The sequence below is a fragment of the Chiloscyllium plagiosum genome, chromosome 9 (assembly GCF_004010195.1).
Source record: "Chiloscyllium plagiosum isolate BGI_BamShark_2017 chromosome 9, ASM401019v2, whole genome shotgun sequence".
In the NCBI taxonomy this organism is placed as follows: Eukaryota; Metazoa; Chordata; class Chondrichthyes; order Orectolobiformes; family Hemiscylliidae; genus Chiloscyllium; species Chiloscyllium plagiosum.
Window position 1 is genome coordinate 79,191,046 of NC_057718.1, and position 21,572 is coordinate 79,212,617.

The 21,572-nt window shown below is 39.6% G+C and overlaps 1 protein-coding gene across 11 annotated transcripts in view; it reads right to left on the reverse strand.

Annotated features, from left to right (window-relative positions):
• agpat4 (1-acylglycerol-3-phosphate O-acyltransferase 4 (lysophosphatidic acid acyltransferase, delta)) overlaps window positions 1-21,572 on the reverse strand; it is a 192,526-nt gene continuing 170,954 nt past the window's right edge. For 4 of the 11 annotated variants that reach the window (XM_043696311.1, XM_043696309.1, XM_043696312.1 and 1 more), the window contains one exon: window positions 9,273-9,581. In XM_043696311.1, the coding sequence (XP_043552246.1) occupies window positions 9,343-9,581 (239 nt within the window). In that variant the 3' untranslated portion in view covers window positions 9,273-9,342. The other 7 variants (XR_006312574.1, XM_043696314.1, XM_043696315.1 and 4 more) reach the window with 7 other exon arrangements.

The window sequence follows — 21,572 nt, forward strand, 5'->3', positions numbered from 1 at the left end:
TTAGTTAGAAGCACAATTTTATGTTATTAGAAAAAAAGCTGAATTCTTCCATTACACCAGGTTCTCTTTTTAAAAAAAAAATTCATTTCCATTTAGATTGAAATGTCATAATATTGAAAACATCAATATGTCAGATCTCCAAGTGACACTATTGGTGTAGAATTCTGACAAAATCCAATTTCACCATTTCTTATTACTGTGCGAATGGTTTCACACACCACATACATCACAAAAGGATACCAATCCACACTACCCTTTAGTGCGGATTCAAGGTGGCACTCTACACAGTGATCTTCACGCTAAAGAAACCGCAATTTAGGTGCAATTATCCCCTTGACCCCAGTATCTGTCAACTCATTTTCAAAAAAAAATTGCTTTGTTTGGAGGTACTGGCAGTCTCAGTGGAAATTAATTTTTTCGGTTCATATCATTGTTGCCATAGCTGGAGCCCTTTTCTATTTCTGTCATTCCGATCATCCATCGCATACCAATGGAGGCTGGAAAACAAAGATAGCATTTTCAATACATAATATAGAAAAATCCAGATTATCAGTTCAATTTGCTAACAGTTCAAATACAAATTAAAAGGATGCTTGTTTGCAAATTCACAGTCCTTCATAAACAACTTAAAAATGTTTCATTAGATTCAGTTGGTCCTCAACAATCATTGGTTCATCCATACTAACATTCAAGTAGCAGTAAGTATGCACAAAGAAGCAGGGAACAAGGAACATAACTGAAAGCATAGTAGTAGTAAAACGGGCAATTATTCAAAGCACCAGAAGTAGAAAGCAAAGTTCCATAAGGCTCAGTGCTGGAACCAATGCAAAGAACATCAAATCTGGGAGTGGTAGGGAAGAATAGTCAAACCTGAAAACCACAACACTGTAACTAGGATACATTAAACAAACGACATGAGCAAATTAATTTCAATATTGAGTAAACAGTTATATTTTGGAAGAAAAGTGTGACCACATTGTTCAGAAAGATTAATCTAAACTGGGTAAAGGAACAAAAGAGAGCACATATACACGAATCACAAAGTGGCAATGCAGTTTAATAAAGCAAACCAAATAAGTAGGATTTATTTCCAGATGGATAGAATTGAGAGAAATTATGCTTAACACGTATTGAACTTTTGCTAGTACTTGGATATAGTACACAACTTTGTTGCCAAATGGAAATAGAGGTCTCTAATATGATGCAACAAGATTTTACAATAGTACTAATGTGAGATCATATCCATCTGGAAAAAATTCAAAATACTCTGTTTTGAACAGAGAAATCCAAGAGTGACTCAATAGAGGTCTTTCTAATAAAAAAAATTTTAAAAATTTTGATAGACTAGACATTATCTCCATTTATGTGGAAAAGCAAAAATAAGGACATCACTAGTTGATAATTAAGAACCAACCATTTTAGCCCAGAGTGTGTCGAACTAGCACAGGGGCTAGTCAAAGCACAGCTTTACAAACATATAGAAGGAAGGATTGGTAAGAATTAAGACTGAAATAGAGGATTAAACAGTTAAAGTTTAAGAAGAGTAGAAGAAGGGTCAAATGGGGCATAAAACATTGGTAGATTAGTTCAGCCTTACAGCCGCTGTACTTATAATTTATGCAATCTAAGTTATTGAAAACAGCACCTGAATAGTTATAATTAATTCAAAATCTTAATTTTTGTATATTGGTTATGTTTCTCAATTTTCTGATAAGCTTCAAATTCGGTCTTTGGTGATTATTTTCCAAATTTCTTGATCACACATTCTACCCAAACATAAATAGGGGAAAGAAAAAAAAAATGTCACCGCATGTCCCAACCTGGCTCAACCAAAAAGACTTTCAGGAATTGTACTCTTGTGTCACTGTGAGGCTAGTACAATTTACATCTACTTCTACAACATAGAAAAATAGTACATCTACTACACAGTGATTACCCAAACAAATTTGGATTTAAATTTGGAGCAGGCAGATATAGAGATAGATACCTCAAGGATTTCACATCCTGTTTCATTGTGTGTATTCATGCCTCAACTCGCTATATTATGTTCCCAGGCTTAAACCTAACAACTGGTTCTGTCAGGTCACGTCAGACTCATTTTCAACCTAAAGATAATACCAGTGATCCTTCATTTTGAAAAGGCAGACTTTAAAATACTTTTCTCTCCTGTTATGTACTACAAGAGTCAATTGGCTTAACTCTGTACGTGATATCACAATATTGTTGATAGTTGCTGTGCTCAGAATGGAATATGCTAAATGGGTGAGGTAGCTAGCCTGCATTCAATTCAATTCCATTCCTGCAACCAGGAATCAATTGGAGAGTCCCACCTACTGACAGAAGATTGGCAATTCCATCCTAGTCAGTCAGTGTTTATTGAGCTCAAATGGAATTTTAGGAACTGGGGCAACTAATTAAAAAAAAGGTTCTGAAGAAGGGTCACTGGATTCTAAACATTAACTCTGCTTTCTCTCCACAGATGCTGCCAGACCTGCTGTGTTTTCCCAGCAATTTCTGTTACTGTTTCTAGAGAGATGTATAATGGTCTAAACTGCCATTTGTTTTGCAGGCAAGCAAATTCAAGTCAAATGGCCTGTGGTAATTAGAAAAATCGAATGTGCTTTTGATGGACTGTACAAGTTACATGGCTGCAGTATCTGCATGGCCATGTTTGTAAAGCACAGATTGCAGTGTCTATGCCACTGGTATAGGCATGTGAATACATATTTTAAAAATAAGGAGTCAGAATGAATAGTCAATTTTTTTCCTCAAGCTCAAAAGTAAATTGCCATCCAATTTAAACTGCTGACAATATTTACCATACCAAGGGATTACTGAAAATATACCTAAAACAGATGTTTGATGCAATGAAAAACCTTCTGCAACATGAGCAAGATCCCAAGTTAATTTAAAACAAACTGGAGATCAGAGTGCAGGGCTGTTTTTAACGGCACACACTCAAAACCAACAAAATAGGAATAGCTCTTCATTGTTCCATATTACCAACATTAAATTGAACCAAAGATGATTCAACATCAAGACTCCAGAAGCATAGCTATAAAATAAAAACTTTTTGAAGGAGAGAGGAATCAAATGGCAAAGCGACTTATTAAATTCCTTAAAGTCTGGTTGTCAGCAAGTGCAGGAAGTGGGAATAAGCAGTATTCCAAGATGTGGGAACAGCAGAGTGCACAGCCTTGGACACACAACAGGACAATTAATATAAATTAACAAGGAGAAGCATCCATAAACATCACTGTTCGATAACGACTGACCCCAAAGAGAGTTCAATAACAAGACTGATTCATTTGCAGTTATCTTCGGGTCACCTTCCAAAACGATGATACATTATATTTCTTCAAGGTTCTTAGTTGCACAAACACTAGTTTTCAGCCAAATCAATTCACTTAACATAAATGTTGTTAAACAGCCAAGCACACTGGATATGGCAAAGACTATGGCCCTTACAACATCTCAAAATGTAATATTAAAAGCTTATGCCCCCAAAGAGAATTGCAGTACAGTTTAAATAAGTTTGTGTAAAGTTGGATTAGATATCCTGTCCACAAAAGGTTGGACAAAATAATTGCAGTCTAACAATCTATCCTCAATAGAGGAGAAATGGAAAGTGTCAAAAGTGCAATGAAATGGCACTACTTAACTTCTCAATTATGCTCAGTTTGGGATCTACCAGGATCTCTCTGCCTCAGATCTCATTACTACCTTAGTCCAAACATGGATTATTGAATATGAGAGACAGTATAAGTGAGTACCTGGAGAAGTTGAGGTCTTAATCTAAAATGCCAGGTTAGACTGTTTAGCGCAAGAAACTATTTCAGTAAAAAAGGAGTCCCACCAGCAGAACAGACCCAGAAGAGGTGGCAGCAGAATGTTATACAAGGAGGGAATTGTTGTCGAATCCTCAGCAGAGAGGCTGAAGTCCCATGGCATCAGCCAAACATACCAACTACCATATGTGGTGTCCCCCTCAGCTGATGAATCATTAAGTCTGCATATTGGATACTACTTGGAGGGAAAAAAAATTACTAGGATTTGATTAAAGGTTGCCTTCATGTTACTGGCAGTCAGGAGTGATAAAGGCACAATGTATTCTGGGAGGGGAACTTAAATATCCATCACCAAGAGCTGCTCAGTAATGGTTGTTAGTAGTGTCTAGAACTAGAGGATGTAACTGCCAAACTGGGTACGTGGTAGGTGGTAAAAGTACATGTTGGAAAATATATACCTGATGTCACCCTCAACCTGATATTGCATGCATCTTTCCATGACAGTGAGTGCCCACTACACAGTCCTTATGGACGTAAAGTCCCACCTTCACAGTGAAGGGTGTTGAGTAGCACTACCACCATACTAAACAGGATAGATTTCAAACAGATCTAACAATTTTAAACTGGGCATCCACAAGGTTATCAGCAGCAGAATTGTACTCCAAAACAAACTAAAAGCTTCATGGTCCCAATCTACCAATACCAGACAGCCAGTGGATGAAAGAAGACGACAGGAGAGCATGCCAGATGCAACACCAGGATTATCTAAAAAAAGTCTTAACCTGGTGAAGCTACGACACAGGACTCTCTTGCATGCCAAACAGCAGTGATAGATAGAATTGAATTTTGCCATAACAAACAGATCAAAATCTCAGCTCTGCCACATTCAGGCATAAAACGATACCAGATGATTAAACAATTAATTGGACAAAGTGGTTCAACAAACATCCCCACTTTCCATAATACCAGGACCCAAACACATGAGCACAAAATAAGACTGAAGTACCTGAAACAACTTCACCCAAAAGTGCTGTGTAGATGACCCACATGGCCTCCTCTGGAGGACCTAGGATCACAGATGCCAGTCTTTAGCCAATTTAATTCACTCCAACATTCACCGACAACATTCTGGCAACAATACTGAAGATCTGCCTTCAGTTGCCAAAGCCCAAAGCTCTCGAATTCTCTTCCTAAATCTTCCCACCTTTTCCTTCTCCTTTAAAAGGATTCCAAGTCATTGACTAAACCTGGTCATCTGCCCTAAAACGGACTCAGCATCATATTTTGTGCGATAATGTTTGTGTGAAAAACACTGAGATGTGTTACCATGTTTAAAGTGATTTATTGATGCAACTTAGCAGACAACCATCTCAAACACTTAACCACCATGTAGAAAGTGAGCAGATACTTGTAAACATCAACTTCAAAGTCATACATCACTGACAATATGTCTTGGAGTTTTCATTGCTGGGCCAAAAATCCTGGAACTCCCTACCCACCATGGGAGAACTTGCACCACAGACTTCTGTGGTTCAAGGCAGACTCACCAAAATTTTTTCAAGGGCAATTAGGGATGGCCAATGATAGCTAGTCTTTTCAGCAGCATCCAAATCCTGTGAATTTATTTTTTTTAAAACAGCAAGATAGGAGCAAAATGGTGAATGCTTAGCAAAAGAAATTTTGAAGTTGTAACTGTGGAAGGGGAGTAATTACGAATAAATTTGGAGGAGGTCACAAAATTGTTGCAGATCAAGTGTTTGAAGTAGATTTTTTCCCGTTACCTGAACTGCATTTCTGAATTACTAATCCAATGATAAAACCACTATTTCACCTTATCTCCTGATTCAATTCTGGAATAATTCTGGAGGTTACATCACAAATGTTTTTCTCATCACCATCCTTGTACAGAACCTTGTTCCACCACACAGAGTATGGAGACTGTTCATTCTCAACATTAAAACAAGTTGAAAATATCTTCCCTGCTTCTTCCTTCTACCCACCTAGAATATGGATCTCAAAAGATTTAGTTTGTGGTTGTGTCCTATTATCCAGCTACTTAGTGACACTTTTACCTATGCCCCCTGTACTCCGAAATTGTTTTCCAAACCTCCTCATTCTTACTGCCAACATTTACTACCTTACTCTCATTTATAATGTAGAGTTTTTTAACAAATTAAAAAAAATTGTGGAAGTATGTTTTCCAATCTTTTATCACTGCCCTCTTCTCTATTAACCAAATTCTCAATGCGATGTTGAGCACAAGTTTTGAAAGTGCCCTTAAAAATTCCAGAGTTAAAAATGGATTATGTAAATAGTGAACACAGTGTGGTTACAGCATTGATCCCTGGGGAGCACCTCTTTCTACCTTTTGCTAGTTTGAGTAACTAACTTTAATTCATTCCCTTTGTTCTGTTTTGCAACTAGCTTTGGAGTTTTTGGAGTCTCCAAAAATATTACATTCACTGCATTAACTACCTATTCTGCTACTGCAAATAATTCAGCAAAGTTGGCCAAGCATGATCTTTTCATTGGAACTCTGCATTATGATTTAGCTTCTAATGTTTTTTGTCACATTGAGTAAGGAATCCATTATTCACTTGCCACTGGCATTAAGCTAATCAGCTCTCAAAATTCCCTATATTTATTTTTTTATTTCCCATTTAAAATCCTAGAATCACACGCTATGCAGTATGGACACGTCACACAAACAAAAGCTACAAAGTTTCTTCCATTGTTTATTGAATTATGAAGAAATGGCTACAGTAGAAGAAAAAGATATGACAAAACTTAATAGCAGCTATCTTTTTGTATTGTTTTGGTAATCTGTTAATGGGTACTTAGCAATTCAATTATGTTACTTTCTGATCAGACCAATCCCCATTCTGTTTAACCTCAACAAGATTAAATATTAATATTGTCAACATGCTTGTTACATCAATTGCTTAAGTTGTTACTTTAGTAATATTATTTTAATATCAACCAGTCAGGTGTATTTAGAGCCAACTAGCTAAACAAGAAATAAAAGGAACACTGTTGGCCAATTTCATTCCCATTTTTACACTAACCTTTTCCTTGGCAGGTGTCCAAACTTCATATTTCATTTCTATTAACAGACAAAACATTACCGAAATATGTACAAACTTACCAATTCAAATTTTTTGAAAGCTGGCTATTTTACCACAATAACTATTTCCTTTGTGAACAATAAAAGTTGATCATGTGGAATTCATTTATTTACAGCACATACCCTTTTGGCGATGAACAACTGCTTCTAATCAGGTACCAACAGGAATGGGCACCAACCAGTGGAAGATTTGTTTATATAAAAACGTCATTCAAAATAATAGTTACTTGGTTCGTACAATCATCTTTCAAAGCACATGTTTACAACTGTACAGCAGAATCTGATCAATTCTACAATGGAAATCTATAAACCAGAATGTACTGTTAGACAGGTTCATTTGCATTATGCGTTGCAAATAACAGATCACAGGAAAAACACACGACAGAGTGATTCTGACATTGCTAGATTAACATATCACAAATGGTGTTAAAGTATGTAAAGCTCAGATTCTTCCAAATCTTCAGGAGGTGTCAAGTTCTTATGCCCACTGGATCAACCTTAAGTAACATTTGGTGGGGCAGAATCTGTACACAGCTAATGACTTCAACAAAATAATTGCATAAAACATGGGGACAGATTTCTGATGGGTGGTATCATCACAGTAGGAGATAGGAGGGAAAGGAGTTCAAGAAAAATCAGAAGTTTTCTCTCTTGTATTCTCTCACAATACACTTAACACACGATTCACCAATATTATGATTAAATAGCATAGAGAGAGGCCTGGCAGTAACTCATACCCTAACCAATAAACTACAGTAGTTATATCAGTTAGCATTCTAGAGTGGATTAAAAGTCTAAATTAAGCTTCACATATGGAAATTATATGATACAGTCCCAGGAAATTAATCTTTGTTATTTAGAAGGCACTCGTTACTGTTGCAGATGGTCTTATTTTTTAAATCATCAATTTTCTTTCAGTTAAGAAATAATCATTGTACATAAATGCACAGCAGGTACTCCAACCCTGCACCAAAATTGCATAAAAAATGGTCAAGGCACTCAGTCTGCTAAAAAGAATCACCATGAATCCCTTTAAATTCCAAACTTCAAAAAGGAAAACAATTAAATGTAACTTTACTTTTCTCCAAAAGTAGGCTTAAATTTTATTTTTCCCCCCCATCCTGATATGTCTTCCTGCATGCAAAAAAAGAGTCCCAGCTGGGTCAAGCATGAAAATCAATTTTCTGGTAAAGAAACTAGGGTGGGGGTGGAAATTAGCAGCACATAAAAAAGGTACATTAGCATTCTCTGTCCTGTGTTGCAGTCTTATGGCAAGGACTTAAAACTGTTCAAATTTATTAGGGTGACAGCTAAGCTCGAATGCTAGGCTTTAAAATACTAGTAGTAAAACACAATAGCATGCCTAACGCTATGTGAATTTCACTTTTCAAATATAGATGTTGGCCCAACTAACAGCAATATTTGAGGAGATTAGAGACATAAACGCATCTTATGCTTTCAAATGTAAAAGCGTCTAGAATTCATTACCTTCATAAACCAGAGGTTTCATCATTTTGGTGATTGCACAAGTTCAGACAAGGTAAGCTTTACCAAACTAGAACAGGTGAAAAAAATGAAATTGATTGAAAACTACCTTTATTCTACACCATTTTCCACTACAGCATAGTGAGCTAACAAGCAAATCACACATTTTCCCAGATCTTAGCAAAGTTTATCCCTATGGACAAAGCAAATTTTCTAAACCGCAGCAACCATGCAGCACACACATGCTTATCAATGAGACAGAAACAGTATATCATCTCACTAACCTTAAGTTGACCTACATACAGGGAGACACAAAAGTCCTGAGGAAATCAAAAACAGCAAATCTGAGCAAACACCTAAGCATGTTATACAACAGCGAGAAGGAATCTAGTTTTTCTACTAAACACATCAGTTTTTACGATTATTTCTTATTCAGGAACATCTGTTGGAAAGTGAAAGATTGAATGATTACAAATCCACATCCATTATTAAATAAGCTATGCTTATTTAGTCATGACTACAACAATAAAGTTATGGTTGCAGTCATGAAACGGTTCATAAATAGGTGATTTACCGAATGACTCATTTATACACATTATCTAGGGCACACTTCCAGTCCTAATCTCTGCTGTTAGTTGATCCCAGCTGAGACAGAGGTAGGAACCTTTAATTACTTAATCAAGGAGGATAAATGTTTTCATGATTCTCATTCGTAACACTTAACAGGGTAATCCCTACTTGAAATACACACAAGTTAATTTTGAATTAATCAAGGTAAAGTTGAGCTTTCATCAGTCACCTGTGAAACAGCTTGGGTATCCACTGTGAAAGCCGAGATGAGTGATGACCACTTGCTTGAAGATACTGTAAGGGAGAGGTGGCACTGGAATTCTCTCAAAATGGCAACATCTTGAAAAAGGCAGGAGATTGGAACCTACCAAAATCTTAACCAAATTCAGGATCCAATATGACAGTAAATGACTGCTTAGTTGTGTTATTTAACACCAGCACTACATCCAAGGGATTATAAATTTCTACTTCAATAATTTTGAGCCCTTCAAAAGACCATAAAGAGAGAATCATAATCTTTTCAGGGTGTATGTGCAATAGCAGGTCTATCTTGCATAATCTCAGCAGAATTCCTGCAGTAGCCCAGGAACAGCCCCCAGAAATGAGCTCAAAGTCTGTGGAACAAAACATAAATAAGTGGGACTTTTGTAAGAGTAATTTGCTGTGCAAGTATGAGGTACAAGCCCAATTGACAGCCATTCTACGTGAAATCAGAGTAGCCAGATGGCATTTAATCTTTCTCCCTATCAAATCCCTAAAGGGATGGCTTTGTAAAAGAAGATGCCGCTTTTTAACTAATTGACTATAATTGAAAACTTTAGGAAAGTCAGATTTCATCTTCGATGCCAAAACACAAACCATCATAATAATAGCACACAATTATGATTATAGTTAGAGAAAAAGGCATACTTCCATTACAAGAGGGAATTTTTTTTTTAAAAAACAGCAGAGAATACAAAGGCAAAACTTATTCAAGCTTTACCACTATTTCATGCTCATCTTTCCACACCCAATCTACTAAATAAACTCATGAACATATTGCTTTTAAGAATGAGACTAGAAAAGCTGTATTTGATGAAAATGAAATTATAGCGCATTTCCAAAAGGAGGTCATGTATGAAATAAAAGCTTTTTAAAATTCTACATCTTTCAAAAATTAATGCAACATGTTATATTCTAAAGCTTTCAGAAAGCCCCAGTTATTCACCTACAAAGGTGAACATGTGATAACAATCTTCAAATACGTCTCTCTGCATTTTCTATTGATACTTATTTGTTGCACATTGCTCTAAAACATGACAGTTCCTCTTGGTGTTTTGCTCCAGAGAAACGGCAGCCCTCTAGTACTTCTCCCTTGATATATGCATTCCAATTAAATGTTCCATAATCTCCATTAAGAGGAGCTTTGGCCATATCCATTCATTTGCACTCTTTGGCTGCCATTCAAATTGTAAATGCATCACTTTAATTTCCATCTCATTACGTTCTCTTTTGATTTTGCCTTTCTACCCATACCTCTCCATTTCATTCTCGGGCAACCGACTCAACACAGACATTTACTACAAACCCATCGACTCCCACAGCTACCTAGATTACACCTCCTCCCACCCTGACCCCTGTAAAAACGCCATCCCATATTCCCAATTCTTTCGCCTCTGACGCATCTGCTCCCAGGAGGACCAATTCCACTACCAAACAACCCAAATGGCCTCCTTCTTCAAAGGCCGCAATTTCCCCTCTGACGTGGTCGACGATGCTCTCCACTGCATCTCCTCCACTTCCCAGACCTCTGCCCTTGAACCCTGCCCCCTCCAATCGCCACCAGGACAGAACCCCACTGGTCCTCACCTTCCACCCCACCAACCTCTGGATACATCATAGCATCCTCCGTCATTTCCGCCACCTCCAAACAGACCCCACCACCAGGGATATATTTCCCTCCCCACCCCTATCAGCGTTCCGGAGAGACCAATCCCTCATCAGGTCCACACCCCCCACCAACCCAACCTCCACTCCCGGCACCTTCCCCTGCAACCGCAAGAAGTGCAAAACTTGCGCCCACACCTCCCCCTCACCTCCATCCAAGGACCCAATGGATCCTTCCATATCCGTCACAAATTCACCTGCACCTCCACACACATCATTTACTGTATCCGCTGCACCCGATGTGGTCTCTTCTACATTGGAGAGACAGGCTGCCTACTAGCGGAACGTTTCAGGGAACACCTCTGGGACAACCGCCCCAACCAACCCAACCGCCCCATAGCTGAATACTAACTCCCCCTCCCACTCCCCCAAGGACATGCAGGTCCTTGGCCTCCTCCATCACCAGACCCTGACCACACGACGCCTGGAGGAAGAGCACCTCATCTTCCACCTAGGAACCCTCCAACCACACGGGATGAATGTAGATTTCTCCATCTTCCTCATTTCCCCTCCCCCCACCTGATCTCAGTCCCAAACCCCGGATTCAGCACCGCCCTTTGAACTGCAATTTTCTTCCTGACCTCTCCTTCCACCTATCCTATTCCCAGCGCCCCTCCCCCAAATTCCCTCCCCCCTACCTTTGTTCTCAGCCCAATTGGCACACCAGCCTCATTCCTGAAAAAGGGCTTATGCCCGAAACGTCGATTCTCCTGCTCCTCGGATGCTGCCTGGCCTACTGTGTTTATCCAGCACATTTTTCAACTCTGGTCTCCAGCATCTGCAGTCCTCAGTTTCTCCTACCTTCTCTTATCTCCAGTCTCCTCTCAGACCTTCTAATATCTCAGTACTTCAAGTTTCCTACTCTCCTGCTGCTATTCCCAAGCTTGATTTCCTTATAGATAAGCCAACAATTTCCCTGTGGCTCATGAGCACTAAAGGGAGCCATTGAGGCACTCCCCAACTATCTTATGCTTTGCTCACCAAACCTCTAAAACAGTCTGCATTTAAGAGCTGATCTTTAATCTCTAAATTACTCCTCTGCCACTTTCACTTCCTCTGATTATCTCACCCTGTTCACACACTTAAAATCAAGTTTGCCTGTCTGGACAAGTCACACGACAATTTTTGAAATGAACTACCTTCAATAATTTCCCCTCATAGCCTTTACACTAATTCATCTTAGGTGATTTTAACCTCCATTTGAATGCACGATGTTCTCTCCTCCAACTTAACTTCATTCTCCATGTAGATTCCTGAAGCATCCTCAGAATCACATACTTGACCTGCCATCTTGTAGCCATGTTACTCCCATGGTATCATTTCAGATACAGCCATTTTTACATTGTGTTTAGTATGGATGGAGAGATGCACAAATAACTCGATTAAATTTGTCACCAAGAGTAGGATCATCTGACCAGCTACCTCTGACCCTCCCCTTCCTTCCCCTATCCCACAAAGCTAAACAAATGTTCTTTAAGGATCCTCCCTGCACTCCTCCAGTCTCCATTTCTTCCCTAATTTGGTTTCCCATCTCCCCTGCCCTCTTTGACCATATCTTGTCCACAGTACTCACCTCCTGCTCTCATGCTCCTATTCCCACTAACTTATGTACCACTAAAACTACAGACCACTCTCCTTCCTTTCTAGGCTATGTCAGCCCACATTCTGAATGATCTGTTCTGAAGAGTCACTGGACCCAGAACTTTAATTGATTTCTCTCCACATATGCTGCAAGACCTGCTGAGTGTTCTTCAGCAATTTATGTTTTTTTGTTTGAATGATTTTCTCTCCTTGAATTCTTACTTATTCTTGTACTTCATTTCCCTTTGCAAAAGCCAACTTGCAATTAGTATTTCCAAATGCTTCCTGTTTTAGCATTCAAAGAGTGTAGTCCTCTCTAAATATAAAAATCAAGACTTTTTTTTAAACTAAAAATGAATAAGATTCATTCTTTCTACATTATACTCCATCTGCCATCTGTGTTATCCCCACACTTAACCAGTTTACATCTCTATGCAGCCTACATGCCATCCTCAAGCTTAAATTCCCAACTAGGTTTGCATTGCCAGCAAACTCAGATACAAATGTCTTTTCATCCAAGTCATTAATATAGATTGCAAATAGCTGATGTCCTAACACAGATCCTTGTGGTAGGCTACTAGGCACATGCTGGCAACATGAAACCACCCAGTTTATTCCTACTGTTTCCTGCCAGTGAATAAATCTTCCACTCCCACTAATGTATTAATCCCAAATCATAAGTGCTTGTCTTACTTTTACTTCTGGCGTTCCCTTTTAAAATACCTTTGAAGATCCACTGCTTTTCCTTTATTTAATTGAAAGATTTTCAAAACTCAAATTTGTCAAACAAGATTTCTGTTTCATAACACCACGTTGATTCTGTCTGATCATATGCTTTTTTCCAAATGCATTTTTAGGACTTTAAATAATTCCACACAAACTGGTTTGCAGTTCAATTTTCAGTTTTTTTTAATTGCAGTGTTGCATTTTGTGTCATAGAGCTGCACAGCATAGAAACAGACCCTTTGGTCCAACTCACCTGTAATGATCAGATATCCTAAATAAATCTAGTCCCATTTGCCAGCATTTGGCCCATATCCCTCAAATCCTTTCCTATTCATATAACCATCCGATGCCTTTTAAATAGTGTAATTGTACCAGTCTCCACCACTTCCTCTGGCAGCTCATTCCATACATGTACCACCCGCTGTGTGAATGTCACCTTAGGTCCCTTTTAAATCTTTCCCCTCTCACTATGCCTTCTAGTTCTGGACTCGCCCCCCCCCATCCCAGAGAAAAGACCTTGGCTGTTCACACTACCCATCCCCCTCGTAAATTTAAGCTTAAGTAAGAGGTCACCCCTCAGCCTCTGACACTCCAGGGAAAAAAGCCCCAGCCTGATATGCCTCTCCCTTTAGCTCAAGCCCTCCAACCTTGGCAACATCCTTTTAAATCTTTTGAGCCCTTTCAAAATTCACAACATCTTTTCTATAGCTGGGAGGCCAGAAGTGCACACAGTATTCCAATAGTGGCCTAACCAATATCCTGTACAGCCACAACACAACCTCCCAACTCCTACACTCGGTGCTCTGACCAATAAAGGAAAGCATACCAAATACCTTCTTCACTATCCTGTCTACCTGTGACTTTACTTTCAAAGATAATGAACCTGTACTCCAAGGTCATTGTTCAGTAATGCTCCTAAGGACCTTACCATTAAAACGTATAAGTCCTGCCCTGATTTGCTTTTCCAAAACGCAACACCTCACATTTATCTAAATTAAACTCCAATGGGCCCACCGGAGGTAACCTTCTTCACTGATCACCAAAACCTCCAAATTTGGTATCATCGGCAAACTTACTAACTATGTTCATATCCAGATCATTCATATAAAATGAATAAAGGCTGCGGACTCAGCACCGATCCTTGTGCCACACCATTGGTCACAGACCTCCAGCCTGAAAAGCAACTCTCCACCACCACCCTCCGTCTCATTTTTATTTTAGAGCCAGTTCAATATCCAAATGGCTAGTTCTCTCTGTATTCCATGTGATCTAACCTTGCTAACCTGTCTACAATGCAAAATCTTGACAAACACTTTACTGAAGTCCACAGAGATCACATCCACCGCTCTGCCTTCATCAACTTGCTAAATTCCAAATCATTGGGACTATTCCAGCTGTTTGGAAAATCATTACAAGTGCTTCTACCATTTCAGCAGTCACCTCTTACAATCGAAGACATGTCATTCAGTTCACTGGTTTCAACCCTTTAAAATTCCTCCAGTACATTTTCTCAGATCTTTGGTTGCCTCCTATTTCAGTATGTAATTTGTTCAACATCTGCTCAATTTCCACGTTCCCCATGATGATTTGTCCCATCTGTCTCCAGGAAGACAGCTAACTTCATTGTTGCACAATTGTTAAAGCTATTGGGAAGCATTTTTGCAATCTATTTACGTATTCCTGGCTAATTTGCTCATTTTCTATTTTCCCATCGTCTTTTGTGACCCTTTCGTTTATAAAATACTCCCAACCCTCAGGCCTCTTCATTTTAAGACTACCATTAACTTCCTTAGGGAAACCACAGCTAGGATCTAGCTGTAAAGTGTTTTTCAATAGAATGTATTTTTGTCAAACTATGAACTGTTTCATTAAATATCTCCCATTTCAATTGTTACCTAGCTTTTAGTCTATTCACCAAATCAACTTTAGCAGCTCTTCTCTAATATATATTTTGGTTACATTTAAGATTCTTGACTGAGCTAGAGTTTGTTGCTTTCAAATCTAGAACATAGAACATAACAGCGCGGTACAGGACCTTCGGCCCTCGATGGTTCTACAGGTAGGTGCAACAATCTGAAGCAAGTCTATCCTACACTATTCTATTTTCATCCATATGTTTATCTAATGACCATTTAAATGCCCTTAATGTTGGTGAGTCTACTACTGTTGCAGGCAGGGCATTCCACACCACTACTACTGAGTAAAGAAGCTACTTTTGACATCTGTCCTATATCTATCATCCCTCAATTTAAAGCTATGTCCCCTCATGCTAGCCATCACCAATCGGAGGAAAAAGGCTCTCACTGACCACCCTATCGAATCCTATTATCTTATGTCTCAATTAAGTCACCTCTCAACCACCTTCTCTCTAATGAAGCCCACAGTCTCAAGTCTCTCAGCCTTTCCTCATAAGGCCTTCCCTCCATACCAGGCAACATCTTAGTAAATCTCGTCTGAACCTTTTGCATAGTTTCCACATCCTTTCTATGAGGTGGTGATCAGAATTGTATGCAATACTCCCAAGTGCAACCACGCCTGGGTTTTGTATAGCTGCCCCATGACCTCGTGCCTCCAAAATTCAATCCCTCTACCAATAGAAGCTAACACACCCTATGCCTTCTTAACAACCCTATCAACCTGGGTGGCAACTTTCAGGGATCTATGCACATGGACACAGGCCTCTCTGCTCATCTACACTACCAAGAATCTTACCATTAGCCCAGTACTCTTTTTTCCTGTTGCTCCTTCCAAAGTGAATCACCCCACTTTTCCAGATTAAACTCCATTTGCCACCCCTCAGCACAGCTCTGAAGCTTATCTATATCCTTCTGTAAAATACAACATCCTTCAGTGCTATCCACCACTTTGACTGGGACAACACATCCATCCTAGGACAAACCAAACAAAGACACACGAGAATTCCTAGAAGCATGGCATTCTAACCTGAACTATCAACAAACATATCAAGTTAGACCCCATCTACTACTCCCTGAGAAAAGGAACAGGAAGTGACTTCACCACAGGAAGTGATATCAGCAACCCAAAGAAACCCAAAACATACAAATAGAAAGCAGGAATTTTCAGCATTGCTTTGCCTGAGGCCCACTGAAGATGTTATCTAGTAGGGTAACAAAACATCTGGAAATGAACCATGCAGCTCAGCGAGCAAATATACATCCAAAACCTCAACCTGAGCTATAGATCTTCTCAAAACTACAAGATTAATAAATAGCCCTACTTGGACGCACAAAACAGAATCTAGAATAGCTTTAAATCAGTACTCAGTCTTCCTATTACTTTTCCTCTAAATTCTCAGAGGTGCTGGGACTTCAGAATCTCATGTTGACTCAAATTTTCCATCCTAACATTTATAAAAATAGCTTCTACAGTCATTAAAGATACACGGTGCAAATGATGCTGAGGGTTAGTGTGGTCTTGATGGACTGAATAGCCTGCTTCCACACTTTTGGGATTCTATGATTCTACAAAACAGCAACACCACCTAACTTAACTCCTTCTTAGTGTTTTAATTGCTAAGATTGTGCAATTTAATATTAGAAATACTGAAGCTGGAGGTCAGTGTCATTAATTCAGCTCCTTTGTAACAGATTCCATTCTCCTCCACTGACAGCTGACAATGAGCTTGAAAACAGTTTTATTCTGTGCGAGGTTTCTACACTTTTCATTACTATTTCCATGTCAGTAACATTACCTGTTGCCGTTTTGATCTCAAATCCTCTGCCACTCAAAGTCTTACCTTCAGACTAGACCGGGCTAACAGTCTACCCTCCCTAAGCTTTGTGTTCTCCAAAACTGCCTATGTTGTAACTCACATCAAATTCTATTTACATTCAACCTGTGTTCAATAAACTTACATTAGCGCCTGACCAAGCAAGGTCTTGATTTCAAAATTTTCATCCTCATTGTCAAATCTCTGCAGAGTTTGGTCTTTTCTAATCTCATCTAGCCCTATATTTCTCATATCTGCCCTGCTCAAACTCAAAATTTTAAAATCAATCCAATACCGCCATGTCTTTAGCTGCCTCAGCTATAAAATCTAGAAATCTCTCCCTAAATGTTCTCAGCTCTGTTCCTCTTATTTTCTCCTTCAATCCACTCCTTAAGGCTTTTTTGACCAAGCTTTTGGTCATCTACACCAATACCAAAATATTACACTATTCACACATAGGAAAAAGACTTGCAGTTATTTGGTGTTTTACATGATCAATGGATATCCCAAAAGTGCTTTACAATCAATTAAGTACAATTAAAGTATAATCAAATCTAGAGAACCAAGGTAGAGCTGACCTCCTGATATTGCTGCGATTTAAGACTTTGAATTCAGAGTCGGATTTAGGCTAGATGCACTTAGTGTTTAGTTCCTGGTACAAATCATTGTCAACAGTATACGTACAAGGCAGCTTCAGTGATCACCAGCACTCTGGCTTCAATGGACAACAGTGGGTCACAATATCTGACATTGGTATGTGTTAGGTCCAGGATTCGGGGAAAATTGGGAAAATGAATAATTAACTGAAAGCTGACAAGGTTGACAGGGACTGCAATGCAGAATTAACATGGTGGTGTGCACAGTAGGGAAGCATTACCTAACAGGTACAACCTGGAACTCATTGACTGGAGCACAATTTGGAAAGCCTTTCATCTTCAACCAAATCTCAACTATGCATTAAACAGCAGAATGGCTGCCAGCACACCTAGCTTTGTTTGGCTTGCAGGGGCAGGCTCCAGTTTTGGCTAATGTGGGTCCTATGGAGGGGCAATTGCATCAAATCAGGCATATATTGAAACTTAAAAGACACTAGCAATCACATTTGCATATGCATCTCATTCATTGAGAAGTACATAGATTACAAAGTCTGACCATAAGCAATCTGGATCTTTTCACTGATCATTGCAAATTAATCCTAGTAATCCCTGCACTGTAGAAGTGATCACAGGTGATCTTTAAAGTTTCACCTATAGAGGAGAATTCCAGAACACATTCCAAAGATGTCACTAACACCCAGTGGCTCTGACTGCCATATCATGAAGTGCTTTGAGAGGTTAGTTATGGCCCACAGCAATTCTAGCCTCCGAGCTTGCCTCGATTCCCTGCTCTTTATTTGCCCACTAGCAAAAACAGGTCCACAACAGATGCCATTTCCCTAGCCCTACACTGATCACTGGAACATCTGAATAACAAGAACCTCTATGTCAGGCTACTATTGATCGACTACAGCTCCACCTGCAACACCATAAAGCCTACCAGGCTAATTTCGAAACTCAGACCTGGGCATTAGCTCCTCCCACTATAACTGGATCCTCAGCTTCCTGATGCACAGATTATAATCAGTGAAGATAGACAAAACCACCTCCATGATAATCCTCAAACTGGCACCCCACAAGGATGCATACTCAGCCCTCTACTGTACTTGCTGTACACTCATGACTGTGTAGCTGATCATCTACAAGTTTGCTGATGACACCATCATTGTAGGCCAGATATTAAACAATGCTGAGTCAGACTATAGAAAGGAGACAGAATGCTTGATGTTGTGGTGCAATGATAACAGTCTCTCTCTGAACGTCAGCAAAACATAAGAGCTGATCATTGACTTCATGAAGAAAGGAGGAGGACACACCCTTATCAACAGAGCAGAGGTGGAGAGAGTGGAGTGGATCATGTTCCTCGGAGTGACAATAACCAATTTGTCCTGGCCTCCCCATGTAGGTGTAACGGTCAAGAAGGCATACATTTCTTCAGGAGACTTAGGAAATTCGACACTCACATAAGGACACTCACCAACTTTTACAGATGCATCATAGAAAGCCACCTGGTGCATAATGGCTTATACGGCAACTACTCTGCCCAGGACTGTAAGAAACTACAGAAAGTTGTGCATAGCCCACACCATCATGGAAGTCAACCTCCCATTCTTGGACTCCACCTACACCTCTCATTACTGCAGAAATGTGAGCAAAGACCCCTCCCACCCTGGTAATACTTTCTCCCAGCCTCTTCAGTCAGGCAACAGATACAGAAGCTTGAACATATGCACCAACAGGTTCAAGAACAGTTTCAGCTGTTATTAGACTGCCGAATGGACTTCTAATTTCTATGTGACTACAATAAATCAAATCATCAACAGGTCAAGGGCGTAGAGATGCTTCCTTCTCAAACTGCATTTCTTGGATGATGTGGAGTGTGATGTGACAAGACAAAATTTTAGTCACCCTTCCAAACAATCTTCCACTACATTCATATTATATGGCTTGTGCAGCATATATCTGAATAAAGTCTCACATATCAAGCGATCCATGAAAGACATCCCACAGCCCTCCTCGTCAATGGCCTGCAGCCATTTAGCAAAAATACCTTGGTTATTCATTTATCTATGCCTTTTGATTTTATAAACCTCTATAAAAGGTTATTCAACTTCCATGCTCCAGTGAAAAATAAAATCAGACTATCCAGTCTATTTTCATAACTCAAACACACTTCCCAGCAACATCCAGGTAAATCGTTTCTGAATCCTGGAGGGTGCAGGAAACCACCCTCGGAGGGATCAGTGTTTTGTTCCTCAGAAATGGAGGAGGACCTTATCATTTACAAACAGAGGCTGTGTTGATTTAACTAGCACCTGAATGGAGGTGAGGGGGAAAATTAGTTATACAATGTACTCTGGCAGAATTGTAAGGATACCAGTAGATCCTTTGGACTGTGATTACATTGGATAAGAGCTTAACAGAGGAAAATGGCAAGAAAGTGACATTCATAGAGAATATTAAGAGATGGAGGATTACCTGCCTACTACCCCATATCTCCTCTTTCACAATCTTTACAACATGCATCTAAAAACACCACAGGTAAATCCAACTCAGTCCACTTGTACTTTCTACCAGATGGATTTCCATCTCACCAGTCATCATGTCCTTAGCGCACAGCCATGCACACCTTTTCTTTTTTAAAAACTGTAGCACTGTTAGAACAGTTGAAATCAGATAATCCAACACATGCTAAATGTCTGCCTGGTTTACAATAACTCAGCAGTATAATATCTGGTGCATTTACCCACTGAGCCATCAGGAGCTAGTGCATTTTACCAAATCTACAAATGAAAGAGATGCATTTAAACAAATTTGATATTCTTCAAAACTTAACTTGAACGAACTTCAATGCTATATAGTTGCATTTCTACACAAATGCACAGAAAAGTTGCTTTAAGAGATACCTTCAAGCTCCATATCAGCCACAAAATTTAATGAAGTTAATGAATTGAGAAAAGCATATACTTTTAGGGGAATAAAGAAAAGTAGTAATTTTCAAATTCAGCATCTCATCTCAAGACAGTAAAATCGGCTGAGAAGGCAACACGTTATCCCAAAAGTGCTTTGAGTTCTGTACAGCCTACATTATTTCATATTTTGATGAATAAGTGTGAAAGTCACATGTAAGTACTCCATTGCTGAGAAACAATTCACTCATGCTCAGCTGCTTTTCAGTTACAGGAAGTGGGTTAAAGTGAAGGGTCTCACATTAGAGTGGACCTATTATGAACAAAACTAAAAGGCATACATTTCATATCAGGTATGTTTGGTACAGGAGCCAACTGAAAGAAAGACTATTAGTAGTTTTGTACATAGTTGGAAGTGCTACAGATATCACTGAACATGCATACTTGGCGGGGGGGGGGGGGGGGAGGGAGTGGTGGAGAGAAGCAAAATCTCATTTAACAATCTCATTCTTCTGCATGACAACCACCCTCAACCTGTTGTAAGAGATCACATTTGACTTGTGTTATAAACAGGAATGGAAGTCAGATGCTGCTAAATAGCTAAAATACCAGAAGACTTTCACACCTTGAAAAGGTAAATGGTGTACATGTTTTGCTGTACAAGACTATACTGCCTTTGTAGCAGTGAGAACATTGAGACATAGCACCAGGATTCTTTAAGTTAAGGAACTGCCTAACGATAGCGCCTCAGATTGGTTGAGCTGTAGTTGCTCGAGACCTGCAAGGGCAGCACATCTAAAAACTACTGAAGCTAGGAAACAAATACATCCAAAAACGCACAACCCAGATGGACTCCTTCTTCAAGGACCGCAATTTCCCCCCGACGTGGTCGACGATGCCCTCCACCGCATCTCTTCCACTTCCCGCTCCTCCGCCCTTGAACCCCACCCCTCCAACCGCCACCAGGACAGAACCCCACGGGTGCTCACCTACCACCCCACTAACCTCCATGTACAGCGCATAATCCGCCGCCATTTCCGCCACCTCCAAACGGACCCCACCACCAAGGATATATTTCCCTCCCCTCCCCTACCAGCACCCCGTAAAGACCACTCCCTCCGTGACTCCCCCGTCAGA